The sequence below is a fragment of the Pleurodeles waltl genome, chromosome 6 (assembly GCF_031143425.1).
Source record: "Pleurodeles waltl isolate 20211129_DDA chromosome 6, aPleWal1.hap1.20221129, whole genome shotgun sequence".
NCBI classification, from domain to species: Eukaryota; Metazoa; Chordata; class Amphibia; order Caudata; family Salamandridae; genus Pleurodeles; species Pleurodeles waltl.
In genome coordinates this window covers 588,247,034-588,267,495 of record NC_090445.1, presented here as the reverse complement: position 1 = coordinate 588,267,495, position 20,462 = coordinate 588,247,034, and the positions used below count along the sequence as shown (strand labels likewise).

General features: G+C 44.8%; 1 protein-coding gene across 2 annotated transcripts in view; it reads right to left on the bottom strand.

Moving 5' to 3' along the window:
* Positions 1-12,044: 12,044 nt before the first annotated feature.
* SPDEF (SAM pointed domain containing ETS transcription factor) overlaps positions 12,045-20,462 on the bottom strand; it is a 64,166-nt gene continuing 55,748 nt past the window's right edge. For both annotated transcript variants that reach the window (XM_069238836.1, XM_069238835.1), the window contains exons 5-6: positions 19,459-19,599; positions 12,045-17,619 (exon numbers count right to left, since the gene is read on the bottom strand). In XM_069238836.1, coding sequence (XP_069094937.1) covers positions 17,441-17,619; positions 19,459-19,599 — 320 coding nt within the window. In that variant the 3' untranslated portion in view covers positions 12,045-17,440. The remainder of the gene's footprint in view (positions 17,620-19,458; positions 19,600-20,462) is intronic.

Genomic DNA, 20,462 nt, shown 5'->3' with positions numbered 1-20,462 from the left:
TCCCATTACTGGGAACACCCGGAACTGATTCCCAATAACGCAAGACATCTCGTCAAAAGAAGATATTGGGAAAAAGTCAACGAAGATATACTGCGCCAAAATGGGCTGGGCAGGTTAACATCAGAATTTCTCCAAATTAAACACGGACCTTGGCCCAAGATTTTTATGAACCTCCCTATGCCATCTTATGCTCGTGCCCTTTATCTACAGCTCAGATATGGTTCCCTGCCCATTAATATCTATACGGCCCACTGGCCATCCAGCGTCCCTTCGACTGATAGATGCATATCTTGTCCTCTTCATAAAGAAACAATCGAGCATATTCTGTTTTTCTGTCTCTCATACAAGAACCCTAGAGGAAAGTGGATTATCCCCCTCTGTAAAAATCTATTATTGTCGGATAGAGTCAATGCCACCAGAATATGCAAATATGAAACATCCACACTGGTTGCCTCCTCAGTTTCTAAATTTCTATCGGAGGCTTGGCGTATTCGTCGTAGGCTCATTTCTGTAGAGAGGCCCCAAGAGCTTTAGGCTGAGCCTATGTCCGTTCACAGACGAAGATCCCAATCTGATTTTTATTTCTGTGTTCCTTCTTTTAACGCTTAATATATGATATGTATCCTGTCATTTTTCTGATTTTATAAATTTATATGTGACATCTTTTTCTTATTTTAGTAAGAATTCTGGTCCTTTTTTAGGAGTAAATTGAGACCGCATAAGCGAATTTTTAATTTTAGTTGTAAGGATTTTATTGAAATATTTTATATGTTACCTGATTATCAGACTTTTATATTATCTTGAATGATTGTTATTATGAATTATGATGAGTTATTGTGATTCCAATGGATTTATACAACCATGTAAAACTGTGTTTTTCTTTCAAATTTAATGGTCCAAATCTTTTGGACCGAATGTATTTAAATAAAATAAAACCTCCCGATTGCCCTTCTCTCTTTCCTTGCCAGAGCCCTGGAAAAAGTTATCAACCAACAACTTACAAAATATCTGGAGCAGAACCTTCTCCTTGATGCCTCTCTATCTGGATTAAACCCCAAGCACAGCACCGAGACTACCTTGATGGCAGTCACAGATTACATCAGAGCTCTCCTCAACTGGGAGAAACAGTGGCACTGATCTTCCCTGACCTATCAGCAGCCTTTGAAAATGTGCCTCATCACACCCTGATTAGAAGGCTGCATGACATCATTATCCAAGAAAATGCCCTCAAGTGGATCACCTCTTTCTGGAAGAATGCAGAATGTCCACCTACCTCCATTCACTTGTGAACCCAATGATATCATCTGCAGTGTCCCAGAAGAATCCTTCCTCAGCCTCACCCTCTTCAGCACCTACATGACCCACTTGCCAACATCATCGGATTCCACTGACTAAACATCATATCCTTTTCAGATAACACCCAGCTCATCCTCTCGCTCTCAGATGATCCCCCCAACACAAGAACCAACTTCCACAGGTACATGACTAGCATCACCAACTGGAAGAAGGACAACTGCCTGAAGCTCAACACAGACAAAACAGAAGTGCTGACCTTCGGCAATAACAACACCCCTTGGAACGACTCATGGTGGTCCTCGGAAATAGGATCATCACCCAAACCAACCAACCATGCCAGAAACCTCAGCATAATCCTGAACATCAAACTGACCATGAAGTTCCAGATCAACGCAGTTGCCTCAGTCTGCTTTTGCATACTATGCATGTTACGAAAAGTCTTCAAATGCTCCCCCTGAACACCAGAAGTACCTTCACTCAGGCCCCAATTTCCAGCAGATTAGACTACAGCAATGCACTGTATGCTGGGATCACCACACACCTGCAGAGACTCCAGCCCCTACAGAACTCTACTGCCAGACTCAACCTTGACCTCCCCAGATGGACCCACATCACCCCCCACCTCCAAAAACTCCACCGGCCCCCCATGCAGTAAAGATGCCAATGCAAGCTGATGATCCATGCCTAAAAAGCACTGCACAGCCAAGAACCAGCCGACATCAACCGCAACCTGAACTTCCACCACCCTACTAGACACCTACGTTTCACCTCCCTTTCACTCGTCCGCACCCAAGCATCCACCATAGCAATAGTGGAGGATGCTCCTTCTCCTGCCTCATGGCAAAATCCTGAAACTACCTCCTTTTGCAGCTATGGACCTCCACTTCTCTACTAGAATTCCGGAGAGCACTCAAACCCTGGCTGTTCAACTGAGTCACCTGAACCATCATGACCCTCAAGCTCCTTGATACCCTCTCTGGTGATAAGTCACACTGTATAAATCCACTTGATTCTACGAAGAAGCATTTTTTTCCGGTGGTATCGCTCTATCTGCAGAATGCACTGTTGTTGCTAAAGTGGAACCTGTTCTGTGATGAAGGAAGGTTTGCACTGTTGCTGCATATGGTGTACATGTTCTGTGTGTGTGACAGAGCTTTGTCCTGCTCCTCTTGCTGCTGCCACCTGAATCTTTCTGTGTTAAGGGAGGATACACTGCTGATGTGATGTTGTACTGTGTTTTATTTAAGTTAGAATAAAACTTTTCACTGTATAAAAAACAAATTGTGTGTTTTAATACATGGTCCGAGTGTAAGAGTGACTCCTCACACAAATATAAGAGGAAGGTTTACTGATGGTTTTGGATGAAAAAGAAGCACAATTTTGAAATGGACTAGATCCCTTTGTAAAATGTTAAAACATAGATGCCAAATGGCTCCATGGATCACTTTATATTTTGGGTTACAAGTAGATCTACAAACCTCAAATTGCACTTGGTAGCCGTGCTAAAAGAACCAAAAAAATTGGTTTGTCATTGTCTACCCTTTTTGGGGGGGGATCAAGTGTTAAACAGTCAGTGGGACACCTTTCAAGGACAGATACAGCAATCCCAGTGTTAATGAGCCAACAATGATCCTCTTCTAAAATAAATGAGCAAGCCAAAAGAGCCCTTGACCTGAAAACTGAAAGCCTACATGGGGGTTTCTAGTTAGCACAACCTTTTTTATCCCCCGCGCTGATGTGATTATTTTGTGGCAGTAGGCTAATAATGTGTTGGAACAAAAAAAAATTAAAACACAGGGTCTCATTTACTACATTTTGGCACATGGTAGCGCCGCAAGCCTTTTTACTGTGCTGACTTGCATCAAAACAAAAGGGCAGGAATGCACTGTATCTATAACATATGGCACATTCCTGTCATTGTTCCCCGTGCTGGCACACAAATTGCTGCCTAGTGCCCACACAGGCACCCTTTCACCATGGTGCAAGGGTGCCTGCGTTGCAGGGATGATGGTTTATGTGCAGGAAAGGACGCCATCCTGCACATAAACAACGATTAATGGCATATTTTTCTTTCTATGTGTGCCGCAGAATGCCCCCCACAGGAAATAATCAATCCTCAATATTGTCCAAACAAATTATTGCATCCAGGCTCAAAAAATGATTGTCGACATTTCGACCCATCCAAATCACAGGCTAAATCCGGGCTCACATCAGGGTCTTCTTCAGGACTAGAACGATAGGGGTATTCATCACAGATTTTGATGTCTTTTTCCTCATTGACGGGAGAAGAGTATCGAGGCCGCCATGCTGATTACACGTTCTAACATTTTTTAAGGGTGATACTTTGGATTGAAACAACTTCAATAAGAGTATAAAGAGGACCATTTGTTGATATTTTTGATGTGACATGTGGCGTTACGTGGAGGAAGGTTTGGTATCAAAATCTGTGATGAATACCCCTATCATTCTAGTCCTGAAGAAGACCCTGATGCGAGCCCGGATTTAGCCCGTGATTTGAATGGGTCGAAATGTCAACGATAATTTTTTGAGCCTGGATGCAATAATTTGTTTGGACAATATTGAGGATTGATTATTTCCTGTCTTAATGATTCAATGTGGTGAAAGTTGAAACAACATGCTTCATGTTTGTTTGTGAATCTATGTATTGGTTGGATGGACCTTTCTGTCCTCTTTTTCAGACAATCATGTTCAATTTATTCTGAGCACTTTATTCTGTCCTGTATGTTTTTTAGGTTATGATTGGGGGGGGTTAGACTCTTGGATGTAATTTAATTGTTATATATTAATAATAAATGATGTGTTTTCTTTTCTAAACCTATTATGCTGATTTGTATTAATGATTTTTGTGGATAGGTGAGTCTCTAGAGTGGGCATTGTAGTCTTTTGATAATTTTCACCCAGCCCATTCTGGGTTTGTTTGGGTTACCCTCTGTGGTTTGTAATATAAAATACCTACACAATACCAGGAAGACAAAACTCATTCAAGGTATTTTCATCTCCATAACCGTACATTGTGCTTAAAACAAACTCTCACGGATTCATAAATCTACACTTATAATTGTAAACCTACAAGTTTTGAGTCACAAATTTGTGTGAATCAGACCCTAAGTCATCTTCCCTTTTTGAACTTTGAACTTTCCCTTTATGTTTACTGTCCTTCTTCCAATAATTTTACTTCTGCGGTGTGGCTCATCCAGTCGACAGTTCATCAGACCCTGTGCTGGTACAGTAGTGACCCAATTTTTGGCATGATGCAGGGCGGAAGTAGCCCACTACTCTTCACCTTACCTAAGCTCTGGCGATAGGGTATACTGATTGATTGCTATTCTCTCATTAATGCTGCTGCTAGAGAAAAACACTATAAATGATCTGGTTATCTAAGAAACTTTAATAGCATTGCAGTGTCATGTGTGTGCCCTTGAAATTTTGAGCTCAATCAGCTTCATATAAAAACAAAATGACCCAAGCTGTGTGAAAGACAAGCACTTTTTTGTAGAAGCACACAACTTGTGCCCAATCAATACATGTACTCCTGATTCTCAACATGTGGGTGGAGCCAAAGCCCCTCTGCAGTGATACTCTAATATTCTTCTGGCAATACCTGCGTTGTCAAGCCTGACCATAAAAAACACGGAAGGGGTGGAGTCCAGCTGAATGAAAGGAGGTGTCATCAGCCCCTGGAGGCTGCACACACTGAGCAATACTGCAACCCCATTGTTGGCAGACTGCACCAAGACATAGTCGCTACAACTTACTGAGACCCACTTCTAAGAATGGCTGCCAGATAAAGCTTGGATTTGGCTGATTCTCCCTCTGTGCCAACACTATATGTGAGTTAAGTCTGAGCCTGAAAAACCTTTTGACAAATGCACTTATCAGATGCTACACTATTCTCATCACTAAAGCCAGGAAGACTCCAGTACAGCAGGGCACCCTTTTCCCTGGTACTAACCTGCAAAACTGACTGCTGGGCGCACTCTTCATGAACCCACTCAACTGAGATTCAAGAGGGGTCTCAAGAATTGGCTTATCCAGGTCTAACTCCAACACCGCTGCCATCTGTCCTCCAAATGCCATGAGCACATGGCATTGTGTTCACCTGCCCTGTAGTCATCAATGGCGAATAGAGCTCTACAAAAATTCCTTTCCAGCGAAAGTCATCGAGAAGATCGTCAACACACAGCTCGCCCACTACCTAGAAGACAACTCCATCCTAGACCCCTCCCAATACGGGTTCAGACGAAACCACAGCACAGAGACTGCACTCCTCGCCGCCACAGATGACATCAGACTACAAATGGACAACGGCGAAACCTCAGCCCTGATCCTCTTAGACCTATCAGCCGCCTTCGATACAGTCTGCCACCGCACCCTACTAACCCGTCTACACGAAGCCGGCATCCAAGACAAAGCCCTCAACTGGATCTCCTCCTTTCTCTCCGGCAGAACCCAGAGGGTCCGACTCTCACCTTTCCACTCCAAAGCCACCAACCTCATCTGTGGCGTCCCCCAAGGCTCCTCACTAAGCCCAACGCTATTCAACGTCTACATGGCCCCCCTCGCACAACTGGCCCGCCAGCACAACCTCAGCATCATCTCCTACGCCGACGACACCCAGCTCGTCCTCTCCCTGACCAAAGATCCTCTCACCGCCAAAGCCAACCTTCACGAGGGACTGAAATCCATCGCCGAATGGATGAGCAACAGCCGCCTAAAACTTAACTCATCCTCGGGTGCACCCCATCGGCCTGGAACGACTCGTGGTGGCCCACCGCCCTAGGCCCTCCACCCACCCCAGCCAACCACGCACAAAATCTCTGCTTCATCCTCGACTCCGCCCTCACCATGTCCAAACAGGTCAACGCAGTCTCATCCTCCTGTTTTAACACCCTCCGTATGCTCCGCAGGATCTTCAAGTGGATTCCAACAGGAACCAGAAAGACGGTAACCCAAGCCCTCGTCAGTAGCAGACTCGACTACGGCAACGCACTCTACACAGGCATCCCAACAAAAGACATCAAACGACTCCAACGCATCCAGAACGCATCCGCCCGCCTGATCCTCGACATACCCCGCCGATGTCACATCTCCCCTCACCTGAGGGACCTCCACTGGCTCCCCGTGGACAAGAGGATCACCTTTAAACTCCTCACCCATGCACACAAGGCTCTACACGACACCGGACCCACCTACCTGAACACCAGACTCAACTTCTACGTTCCCTCACGTCAACTACGCTCTGCCAACCTTGCCCTCGCCATCGTCCCCCGAATCCAGCGCAAGACCTCTGGCGGCAGATCCTTCTCCTACCTCACTGCCAAGACCTGGAACGCACTCCCGACCTCACTACGCCAGACCCAGGACCTCCTCACCTTCAGGAGACTCCTCAAGACATGGCTCTTCGCACGATAGCAGCACCACCCCCCACCCCTAGCGCCTCGAAACCCTAACGGGTACATAGCACGCTTATAAATTATTGATTGATTGATTGATTGAAATACTGGCAGAATATATTTTATGTAACTAAGGGAGAAACTCTTACGCTGCAGTACCTGCTCCTAGAATAGTCATCAGTTTTGTCCAATTGTCTAGTTCTAGTTGTGACATATGAAAAGGTAATTTCCTGCATGTTGCTATTACTGTGGGTATGTGGCACTTGTTGCCACTGGAAGGTCTGGCTCACACCTTCAGCTGACTATCAGACAGCAGGGATGAATAAGCAGTGTACCATCTCTCCAATCTCTCCACTTGCAGTGTGTTATGCCACATCCCTCTCTGTGTGCTGTGGAAGCGTCTGCACTGGACAAGTGGCACTACCACAGTGATACAAAGCACGTGTCCCAGGGAAGCTGCTCTGCTGTTGCCCATGCTGCACCTGATCTGTGTGTGAGGGAAGCTCCTCATCTGCTGATTATGTCTTCATGATAGACATTTGCACTGCAGCTACACAAACTACACCAGAGTCAGGCTGATCTAGAAGGCAATCAGGCAGTGTCTGAGGGACTGGTTCTGATAGGTCAGTGTGTGGGCTGTTTTTGGAGGTTTGTGGGCGTGTTTTATGGTCTACTGGAACATTTGTACTGTTGATTTCCCTCATATTACCACAAACATTGCTTGTAGCAAGCACAAATGCATTCAGTCTCCCATATCTTGCAAACACCTAGAAAGCAAGCCTTTCCAGATTCACAACTGCTCTATTTGCAAGTGAGAGCCATTAACTATCTGAGTCACTAAAGTGTGCCATTTTTATTTTGGTACCTATTTTTTGGTCCAGGCCGAACCTGGACTGCACCCATTCTGTTTGAGCAAAGCTCTGTTTGGCTGCTTTCTGTGTTGTATTTATTTTGAGTGTAAGTGAAGCTTGCATGGCTGTGGCCTTTTCTGTATCTGTTCAGTGAGGGAAGCTTGCACTACTGGGGCACCTAATGTACACATTTATGGGCTTATCTACAGTATTTTAGTGGAGAGCAGCGCCACAAGGCTACTTGCTGCGCTGCCCTACATCAAACAAAAAGGGCATAGATGTGCTGTATCTATGAGATGCGGCCCATTCCTGTCCACTTCCACTGCGCTGGCACACAAGTGGCTCCATGCAGGCACCCTTGCACTATAGTGGAAGGGTGTATGAGTTGTAGGAATGATTGTTTGTGCAGGATGGGGAACCTTCCTGCACAAAAACAATCAATGGAGGCATTTTCCTCCTTCTATGTGTGCTGCAGAAGGCAGCACAAATAGAAAAAGGACCAAAGGAGGAGAAATAAAGTTATTTCTCTACGGTACAAATCCTTGTAAATCTGGGAATGTGTCAAAATCCATGGGTGCTGCTTGGGAAAACCCACTGCAACACCCATGGAACTCCTCTTCGGCGCAAAGTAAGGCAACACAGGGACTTGCTCTGCATTGCCTTACTCCGTATCTACAAGGCCATGAAACCCAAGCAAAGTGGCTTTGTGTGGCCTTGTAGATATGGGCCTGAAGCCTGAGCTGCAGGTGCATCAAAAAAGTCACACACCGGCAGCGCAAGCTGCTTGTAAATATGTAGCTGGTTTGTCGGACCAGTGCTTGTTACGCCGCGGTCCGTGCTTTACGTACCTATGAGAATGAAGGTCTCAGTTCTACTACTTGTGCTGTATCCGTTCTCTGAGCATGAGGAACATTTTTCCCTGTACCTCTTTCAAGTTTAAATGTGATCTGCTCCACTCCCCACCCTGGTGAGCGAGATACTGCAGCTGTTTCCAAGAGTGAAACCACAAACGTAAACAGGGTTGCAAAAGTTAGTATCAGCGTTTGTGTACAACCTCAAACTCACAAGTTTATGGGCGGATACAAACCCACAAGACAAACCTCCCTTGTTCAGACTCCTCCCCAACCGTTGTGTGGGGTTTTCTACTGTGTGATGCTGCACATTCATGGCAGAGAATTGCGGAGTAGTAAAACCATTTACGCCTTGCAGGAATCCAGAAGATTATTGGCAGTCATAAATGAAGACATGTTCTTCTATTACCCAACATTTGCAGCTTACAGAGCAATGTCTGGATGCTGTGCAGAATTAATCTAACGTATGGTTCATTTACAGACAGCCCATGTGTCTGAGCTGGTAGAGGTGTCCAACAGGCGCGGAAACTAGACACGAGAAGTAAAACATTTTCAGCAGGAGCATAACTTGAATATATTTCACACTGTGAAGATAAGCCATGTTTTAAGGCTTTGGTAGGATAAGCTCAGTGGCTCAGATTTGATGTCAGCATGGTGTGCACATACATCTGTTATGTCGTTGAATGAGGGGTTCAATAAGATTTGTGTGAACAGCGTTTTGTGCTTTTCTCATGAGACAGTCTGTGGTGCCTCTGCCCATCATGCATTCATAGTACGCAGCTGATTAAACCATGTAGATCTCAGAGTGGATTACGGTGTATTAGCATCTTATACTATGAGTTAGTGGCCCTTGTTAGGATTTATTTCTATAAAGAGGGATGTGGTCCCCTTAGAGGATAGTCCTTCAGGTAGGGGTAGAGAGAGAAAATCATACTATTGGGCCAGCTTCACAAAAATACACAACAAAGTAGGCCATTGACGCCATTTGCATGGGGAAATAAATACAACACAAATATTAGGAAACGAGACAAAAACGCTCCTCAAAATCGGTTTAATTTTTGTTTTTATTATTTTGGCCGCTGGACCATTTATAACCAATTCTACAAATTAAATAGTCTTGACATAATTTAATGTTTATAAGAAACAAAAAAAACTCAGATCTGATAATACAAAAAGAAATGAGATGCTGTAAAGCTTCAGCCAGCAGCCAGTTTTGCCAAAGGTCACCATAATTCATTTTTTTCATAAATCCCACCCCCATTGAAGTCACAGACTACACAATATTTCACAAAAAAACTACAGTGTGCTGGAATGCCACATTTTTGGCATGGCGTTGAAGTAGTGATTTATATATATATATATATATATATACACACATATATATATATAGATGTGTGTGTATTGGTTGCGACTCCAACGGAACCCCAGAGTAGCTAACGATGGGGAAACACACTAAAAAAACAAATTTAAAAAAACAGTTAAAGTGGAGTTATGGATGAGAAGTAAAACCGCAAAACCACTGAAATTCGCTGTAGGTGGGACTACAATCCATAACTCGCACACCAAATAAATTCTTATAACCTCACAATATTTATCCCAATAAGTAACAACACCTAAAAGCTCAATGTAATTAAATAACACATACTCAAACTAATAAATAATGCTATAATCATAGATGTCTCTTTCATAGTATTAAGAATAATGTAATGTTATATCATCTGTAAGATTATTTACAACATTTGTAATTACATCTGTCACATCAAGGGGAAGTTGTGAACATTGCGTTTGGTGTGTGAGTAATGGATTGCATTCCTAACCATAGCCTATACATTTTAGTGTTTTTTCTGTTTTATTTTGCAACCATAATTTCACCTTAACTATGTTCTTCCAGTGAATGTCTAAGGGTGTTTTAAAATATATAAAATAATATCGTGCAGAGCAGAGTGCAATACGCTTTTATTACCATTGAGTATGGGAACTGGTCATGACGCATGAGAGGCAAAGGTTATAGTGGTGGGACATAAGGCCCCTCACCTCCAACAGCAATAATAGAAACATAAAATCTCTGTGAATTTGTGTTTACAGTTTGTGTCATGGTGTTTTTTTCATGTGTTGAAGTTATAAACGGTGGTATTTTAGCAGGATACAATAGATAGATCTGTGCAGAATGCTACAATCTCATTAATTGGGTCTTGGGTATGAGTATGCGGCTGTTCTAAAGCGATTAACACATGAACTCTATGAGGCAGGAAATATCAATGACCCCAGTTATGCTGCACTGTGGTAACATTATGAAATGTGTCCATTGCATTGTAGCAATAAATGTGTGATGAACAAGTTTGATTGGGATGCATTTATTTCCTGTGACATATATATATATATATATATAGATCATCACTATTTGAAATTTATTTTGGGTGATAAATGAATTGGTGTTGTAAAGATTGACATCAAGTGGCCATTTGGAGAGCTTCACAGCATAGATAAGAAAGTTTCATGTTTTGTTCATAAAGGGATTCGTCTTGTTTTGCGTCTAAGATGTAACCCTTCAATAATAAATGCACTGAATATTTAAGCTAGTTTGTGTCTAAACGCTCATAATTTTCAGCAAATGAAGAAGCTATGCCCGGAAAGCTGTAGCGATTTACAGAGGATAACAGAGTTGAGCCAAGTTGGGAAGTTGAGGTTAGAGGTCAGGTCGCCTGATACCACAGGCACGAGCTGCACCCTACTCCTCGTTTGTGTACCCGAGACTGGAGCCAGCGCTGTTCGTAGGGATGCACTTTGGAGGAACCATTGAACCCCCATCAATCCCCACCCAAGGTGGCAGACGTAATTTTAATTCTACTCATGTATGTTTCAGACTGAAGTAGGTTGAATGTATTACTTCAAATACTTACTGGTAATTGCATTACTCCTACTACGTTTTCCCCTGATTACATTGTGAGGAGCGGCAGCCTCATTATGTAATTAATTAATCATGGGGAAACGTAGGAGGTGGTAATGGCCACCACAAGAAATTGCCGGGGTTTCCATCATGCCCGTGATGAGTGGGGCCTTGAAAAGACTGGGAGGGATGGGGCGATTCAAGGGCGTATCAGAGCGCGATGCACCTGAGCGGCAGGTAGGGCTAGGGAATGACGAGGGGGCGTGGGGGCGGGGTTTAAAGATTGTTAGGGGTGGAGGAAGGTTCAATGGCATCCGAGAGTGAAGCCTCTCGTCAGGTAGGGCCGGGGAGCACGATTTTGAGTGATTGTTTACATTAGGCAAGGGCCCCCAGAAGCCTGACGAGATTTCACAGAGTTCGTTGACGCTTCTGTGGCAATCTATGGTATAAGCAACCCCAGTGCTACCGAGAAGCCGGATAGGGAGTCCTGCTGCTGCACGCCAGAGAGACGTGTGGGGCATCGTGAGACAAATCCAGGGGTCTGTGTTGGAGTCTGAGAAATCCTGCAGACAGCTGAAAGCGCAGGAAGCCCCGCAACGTGCACGAGACCAGGAAACCTTGGCGTGGTGTGTCTCGAAAGAATAACGACATAAAGTCTTCCTAAGTATCTGATAAACGGATGGCAACACTGACCAGAAGCAGACCATACACCCCCCCCCCCCCCTCCCACGAACTGGTACATAACTAGTCCCCTCCCCCAAATACCCACCGAAGCCCAACCCGTCCCCAGCGTTGAGCTTCGTGGGAACCGCGTAACCGCGGCGTGCGCAAACAAACCTAGAAGGAAACTGCACAAGGGTTTCGACATATGTGTGTACATTACAAGAAAGAAATAAAATTACTGTAACCCCTTCCGCACCTCCCCCACGCACCTCCCTTCTCGCTTTATCTTTCATTAACCTGTTGCGCGTCGTCGCACCTGAGTCTGCGCTTCTCCTGTGCCCCCGTGGGAAATATGAAGGCGCCCCACCCAAGGCATTGGTCAACACTGTGAACAAAAGGGGCGAGAAGTGGTAACAAAAAATGACAAAGAAAAACTTGACAAGAGTTTGTGTATCCCATGAGAAGGCAGCTTTAAAGCATGAACCGCAAGGCACACAGTTCGACGGCGTAAATGGGAGCTCGGTGTTGGCCTCGCCTGTGGCCTCCTGGTTTCCTGGTGATACCTACGAATTAGGCCTTTAAGTCTGTGTTTTTTTTGGTTCGCCTCAGGTCTTTGGATAATGGCCTGTGGTTTACACGGTTCGCGTCGAGGCGCTGATCCCAACAAAAGACATGGCATGAATCGGAAAAGCACATACTCCCGACTCGCCCTGAGAAACAAGAGAAACAACGAAAATAAAAGCAAAACATTGCCAGGCAACTAGAGGTGTACGTAGTCTGCAATGGATCTAAGATCTTTATTATTATATATACATATACGTCTACTCTTCATTTTATAAGGCCGAGAGGAGCCTTATTAAGGCAGCGTCAACAGAAAAAAAGACAAAAACACATGAAAAATTGAAGATAGCCTCTCCCAGGATGCGCTGTGCCTCCTCACCACCCCATCTATATTTATTGCCAGCTTGTAAAATAAATCAAAATGTGCGCGAATAAAGATCCCTAATAAGTCTTTATTAGTCCTATAATGACCCTCGTGATCTTGGTTTGACCTCGGGTCGCGCACTCGGCTGCACCTTCTGGTCCTTATTGCGCCGATAGAGGAGCTTAACTTCGGACCTGAATGGCTCAGCAGCATAACCGCAATGCTGCTGCTATGACCACTTTATTGCTTATTAAAAGTCGGGAAATATGAAAATGAAGGAAAGAAGCGAGGACAGTAGTAAATGCTCAAATCATTCACCCCTTATCCCCCGAGCCCCCAGTCCCCCGGACTGAATATGAGACTTGACAATGCGGTGACAGCTGCTGGCCCTGGCTAGGGATGAGCCGAGCAAAAGACTCAGTGGTCGGATGGTAATATAGTATAACACAGCAAAATGCGGCTATTAGAGTGCCCTCTGCTGGCCAGCGCCGGTAGTGCCGCTCCACTGTGCTCGCTGTCCCTGGGCGTGAGACGTCACTTAGAGGTGCTCCGGGGGCTTGGGCTGACGTCATGACATCTTAAATCGATACCTTGGGGAGGTCTGGCGGGCAGTCGCGTGCCCCTACATAGCTTGTTGGCCAATTCTCGTCTGGAGACCCCTTGTTCTCGTGGGTGCGCTCCAGCTTCGAGCTAGCTCCCAGTGTGGCCCTCCCCTTCCAAGGCGCGTTCCGAGCCAGGGACTGTGCAAACACCTCGGTGTTCCCAGCCATGTCAGCGTGGGCCCTGGGGCGCGGGCCAGAAGCTCGCGCTATTGTCTGCTGGCAGGTCAGGCCCAACGAGACCCATACAGGTCACTGCTCACTGCCTGAAAGAATGGAGGCCCTTTGAATAGCGCGCCCGAGTGTCCCAGGGCTCCCTGGTGCAGGGGGAGTACATTCTAATGGCGCAGCACCGCCTTCATCCCCGTTGCACTGTCTGCTTTAACTGTCTCCGGGAAAAGGGTACGCGGGATTAGTAGGCAGGATGGCAGTGTACTTGCAGTGCTTGCCCTGTGTTATAAAGATGGTACGCCCAAGGAAGTGTCTTGCAGACTGTATGCAGTGTACAGTCTGTAAAAAGTATACGGAGTGAGTGCATCTGCAGTGCTTGCAGTGAGTAATGCGATGCCTACAGGTGCAGGGTGGTACGATGATTGCAGTGTGAAGTACAGACAGTGGATTGCCTTCGGGGCCTGTACTGTGCTGGAAGGTATTGCACCATATAATGAGATGATGCGTGCATTGCTTTCAGGGAAGGGATGCGGCCTGAGCTTTTAGGGATATAGCAGGATATTGGCCAGGGTGCCTGAAGTGTATATATTGTGTGATAACATGTGTGGCAGTGTGGTATTGAATACTCTCTGCAGTGGCTGTGGTGTGATAACACACCCACTGTGCAGTGGATGTAGAATGATTGCAGCGTTATAGAAGACATGCAGTGGTTTCATTGAATGTCTTTGTGTCTATTTGTTGCAATGCATAATAAAAGTATTGTTATGTACATTCGCTTACCTACAGTGTGCTTTGCAGTGCGCGCATAATGCCTGGCAGTGAATGAGAGAATGATGCATGCAGTGCGTAGATTGCAGTCTATGACTGAGCGTCTCTTGACTGCATTATAAAATAGAATGGGTGGCTTTGGGTCCTGGAACGATGCATATAGGATGTTAAGTGTGCTGACATTCTGTGCAGTGTATGTGCAGAACTTGCACTTGGTGATACATGGCGTGGCAGTGCACGATGAAATATAGACATGTGGTCCATCTGTCAATATGATAACATCAGTTCAGTGTGGCAGAATACTGGCAGCTGGGGCATAATGTAGCATGCCTCCAGGTACGTCTGTGCAGTGATTTTTCATGTCACTGCACGAATGTAACCCCTGCACTGATTTCACCAATCAGTGACTATCCAGCAACAATGTATGTGCCACTAACCTGTAGTAAACGTCTGTAAATGTTGCTCTGTTTGCAGTATGCAATTGAGTGTCTGCTGGTTGCAGTCTGTAGCACAATATAATCTTTTTTCAGTGAGCATAGAGTTCTGTAACTGTTGTCGAATCCCAGCAGTGTATGATGGGTCAGTGCACTCTGCATTATCAGGCTTCCAGTGTGATAACTGGAGTGGCCGCAGTGTTTTACTCGGTTGTCAGTTTGTTGCAATGAATAACAACATAGACAGCTGTGTGTGTTGCAAGTTCCATATGCTGGCAGTGTGGCGGTGTCTTGTTGCCTTCTAGAATGTACCACATGACAGTACACATGCAGTGATTTCAGTGTGATACTGCTTTAGTGTCTAATGCAGTGTCTACGCGTTGCAGCTCATAAGAGAACAAATAGCAGTTTGTCAGTTGCCCGCAGTGCTCGAACAATGTAATGGAGTGAGATACCTTGTGCTTACTGTGTGATGACCCAGTATCAGTGCACGAATCAGTGTGTATTGGGTGCACTCAGCTGAACAATTTTCGTCAGCTCCTGGAGGTGTACCTGCAACACTTGAATAGCGTGAAAGCATGTCTGGCAGTATCTGATGGACTGATGCTTGCAGTGTTTGCAGTAAGGCACAATATTTAGAAAGGTTGTAGAGTGTGGATTTGTGTGTTTCCTGCGGTTCATAAAAAATGGCAGTGTTTGGCAGTGTACGTGAGGTGCATGCTCTGTGATATATTATCTTGTGATCTGTAATTTGGTAATGTGTGCAAGTGTTTGCAGTGCGATAGAATAAGTGCAGTCATTGCAGTGCATGCGTTAAGGCGTCAAAGTGATTGAAAGAGGCACCATGACGTCTGCCGTGATTGCAGTGTGTGACAGAATGCACCCAGTGTTTGTGGTATAAGACAGAAAGCTTTTAGGGCTCCAGTCATTATTCCTTCACTGACGCAATGATTGACAGAAATCACGTGGAACATACAGCGTTGTATATACTGTCTGCAAGGTTTGCTGCAATGTCTGGAAGTGGGAGGAGTGATTATCATTATGCTCCGACAGTATGCAGTGTTTGCAGTGTTTGATAGAGCATTTGCAGCATATCATATAACACCAGGTGTGTTTGCTATCTGTGGTTAAATACTTGCACTGCATTATACACTTCAATTTATGCAGTTTCTGATGAAGAACAATATTTGATCAACTGCAAAGCAGTAGTTGCAGTGCAATAGTGATTGACTGTGGTTACAGTGTGTGGCTTAAGAGAGACCACAAGGCAATGATCATTTGCTTCACAAGCCGTGGCTGCAGAGTGTAGTATGTTTCTGGCAGTGATTGTACTGGTGCAGAGTGCTCGCAATAATTGTGTTGCAGAGTGTGTGCATTGAATATGTACTATTGTGTAATAAGGTACAGCGATTGCAGCGTGGGCAGACTTGCGTATGACAGAAAGTTTGCAGTGGCGAACACGGTGTGATGGGTAATACAGCTACTGCAGTGTAACAGATTGCATACCATTGCCATAAATACGAGCCATGTCTGCAGTGTGCCATGGTGCCTAGCAGTATGTGGTAGAACACTTGCATTGACTGCACTATGTAATACAGTTCTCGAAGTAATGATAGAGTATAGCACAATGCATAGTGGTGTGGGCCAGCATGACTGCTAGTGAGTATTTGCTCACATGATACTACTTACAGTGACTTATACCTTAGGAAAGAGTGCCATAGAACTCTCGCAGTATCGCACAGAATTCTTATAGGATGGGAGGATGTTTGTGGTGGCTACAGTATGTGGCAGGACACTTGCCTGGTTCAGATGTGTGATCAGGAGATCACAGTGCGTAATTCAATATTTTTAGAAGATGCCACTGTGTGATAATATATTGCATGCCAGTGGCTTTAGTGTAATATAGAAGGCTTTCACTGGTTATCAGCATGCAGTACAATGTTGCCAGTAGTTTGTGTGAAGCTGAATGTTCGTAGTGAGTTTAATTTGTGATAGGCTTGCTGGCACTGTGTGGGGGAATGCCTAGCAATGTATAAGAGGATGGCTAACTGTGGATGAGAGAATAGTTCTTTCTGTGAGACAGAATGTTGAAGCGACTACGGCGCACAATTGCACGGCCAGCAGTGGACTTGAAAAAGGCTAGCAGTCTGTGATACCTTGTATGCACATGTCATGTGGATGGTAGGTATTGGGACCCCCACTTAACATCGCCAGTCTCAGCCACTAGCTCTCTGTGGGGCCCAGAGCGGTTAGATTTCTATTTGGTGCCTAGAGAGGTCAGAGCTGGATCCCCAGAGGAGTAAGAGAAGGGTTTTCAGGATGCCTTGGGTGGAACAGTGAAGTTGTAACTTTTATCTAGCAGGTCCTTCTTGAACATACATTTCCCTATAAATAGCCCACTTTCTTGTTTTCAGGAGTTGGAAACATACAGTTGGCAGGCCCTGACCCGTCCATGGGATTCCACTTTGTAGGAATCCAAGGCCTCCTCTTTGTCAGTGAGTCTTAGTGGGTCCATTCGGGAAGGAGGGTCCACCCCACTCCCTTGAGGTCAGACCTCTTCTCCCCGTGGTTGCATTTGGCCTCAGACAGGGTGCACAAACTGGTAGACCAGGCGTTGGGAGATGTCCGGCTTGCGAATGATGCCCTTCTTGTAGTACTGCCGTATGGATCGGCTCAGCTTGTCATAGTTCATGGCTGGACGGTTCTTGCGGATACCCCACAGCCGAGCCACTTGGGCAGAGTCCTCAATCTTAAAGATTCCTGAGAGAAGAGGCAAAGACAGAAGAACCAATGAGATACAGAGATAGGGTGGATATCTTGGACTTTGGTAGATCTGGAGGGTGTGGAAGAATTAGTTAGCAATAGTCACGTCTTCAAATCCTTAGAATGGAAAATGTGTACAAAAGATACTATGGAAAAAGGAAAATGCTTCACCAATTAACCCAAAATCTCAAATAGCTACTATAAAATTAACTGCAAGGCAGGTCAGAAGAATTATCCTTTATCTACCAGCACCCCTAGAAACACCATTAGTTCTAGCCTCAATTATCACGCAGATACAGAAGCATCACTTCTGTCTGCACTGCTGTATGTTCAGTTATCACCCTGGTCCGCACCACCAGCTTCCACATTCCACTCTATGCTCAGCCGCAGGCGTGCTGCAAAGCCCTATTCCAACTGACCACAAGTACCCTCAATTTTCATTTTACTCCTCAACCACTACTTCTATTCTCTGGCATTACCTTTGTCATTAGCTATCACTTCTATCAGCAACAGTCATCCCTAACCGAAACCGCATCTCTACATCTGCTAAGTCTATCCTAAACCATCACCTCTGTTCTCTAGCTTTTCATCTAACCTACCCTCATCACCTCTGTTCTGAACCATCTGCTCTACCTAAACATTCACATTTATCCCAAACCATAACTTCATTCCAAAGCATTTCTTCTAGCCCACACCATTAACTCTATCCTGAACTCTATGACTTTCCTGAAGCATTCTATCTGTCCTAAATAATTACCTTTGTCTCCAATGATCTCCTGGTACCTAAACCGTCACTAGTATTCTTACAAACAAAAAACTAACACAAAAAACACTTTCCTTAGAAAATCTGACTACTGTATATTTTCCCCTTGGATTGGAGGTGACCCCTAGACAGGTTCAGGTACTCATCTATCCATGCTGATGTTTTGTCCCAGTGCATTCTAACATCTCTAGCAGCAGCATTCAACCACTTCAATACTGCAACACTTGAAAGTCTGTGTTTATATGATACAACTTTATGTATCAATATATTATCCTCTTTACACTTGTATTCCCTTCCTATGTAATAATGTATCTATATATTTATTACCTTTGTCTACTGTACAAGAAAAAAAAGTGGTAAAAAAAATCACTCTCTTCAATGAACTACTGTCTCACCAAATATGTCTATCAATCGATCCTCCATCCTACTCTCTGACTCATCCCAAACCTCATTCTACTACTATGATCTCCAAAATAACCCTTCCTAGACTGTTCCTTCCTCTGCCCCTCCTGGCTCACCCCAAACCTCAGTTTACTACTATGATCTCCCAAATAACCCTATTAAGTTCACCCTCACATATCTCTTCTTTGACTCATCCCATACATCATTTTGCTACTATGATCTCCCTAATCCCTTTCTACAAAATCTTCTTTCCTCCATCTCTCCTTTACTCACCCCAAACCTCAATGTACTACTATGATCTCCCAATTAACACTTTCTGGATTCCTTCTTCTTCTATCCCTCCATTATTCTATTCAGTTCAACTAACAGACTCACATGTCTACCGCTCAAATTAACTCCTATTTCCCTATACTAATACTAATAATTCTATACTCATATTTCCCTATACTAATCCACCACTAATCCTTTTGAGTTCCGGAGTAGCATGCTACCCGCTGAAAAGCGCTTCGATGCCTCGACAGGGGTAGTAAGCGCTATATAAATACAATTACAACTCTCAGAAAGGAGCATTATTAGAATATTTCTCAAGTGCAGGAATACCTACTCCAGTAAGACCCTGGTGTGTTAATCTACTTGAAGGTGAGCTGGGGGAAGAAGAGGGGCGCTCTCACCTTTGTCTTTGTTCAGCCAGCGGATGAAGCGTCCGTAGTTGTGTGGTTTAAGAAGAAGCTCCTTCAGGAACTGCCACAGGTGGATGGGCTGCCCCGAGCAGGAAGAGTCTGCCTCGCTGTCTGCCCATTGTTCCTGGCTTGCTGGAAGGGGGAAAGAGTGCAGGTCATAAGTTCTTATGCTGCTGAGAAAGTTATCAGACATTCCAGATGGCAGACCAATCCAGCCGAATGATCACTGCAGCCCACCAACCCCTGCAGTCTACACCTAGACCAAGCCAATCTGTCCAGCCCAAAGTCAAACAACCAATGCAGTACACCTGCCAGTCCATCCCACAACCAATGTTACCCACAAACTAAAGTAATTCAGGCCATCAACACATGTGATCCACCAACTAGCGGAGATCACCAATCAGTTCTGCCTGCCAAGCATGCAGCCCATTTACAAATAAAGCATAATAAAATGTCTTATTAACCAACCAGTCCAGCCCACAAACCAATTAAATCCAACAACCATTTGCCCATTTATCAACCCAAGCTCCCTGATCAATAGAGTTCATTGAAAGATCTAAGCCCTGAACCAATCCAGCCTAATGCCAATCCAGCCCACCAATAACTCAATTCAGCCTACTTCGTCAATGAAACAGATCATTTAATATCATGGGAAAGGTCTGTAAATAACCAAAATATTGTCCATTCCCACAGTGGCATTGTTCTACCACATTTAATGCTTGGAGACAACTGGCCGAGGACCTGGTATGTTTTCTCAGGAAGTTCACCACTCTAGGAGCTATGTGCTTATTGCACCCCACGGTATCATTTCCAGCAAATGGAGCATGTTTTCCCTGTCCCTGCCACTTGGAGTCCAAGTAGGGTGACCAGACATCCCGGATTTCCCTGGACAGTCCCTGTTTTTCGTGGACAGTTTTTAATAAAAACTGAAAAATGTCCCGGTTTTGGGGGAAGGAAGGAATAAGCCAGCCTATTACAGTTCAAATAGAGAGCAG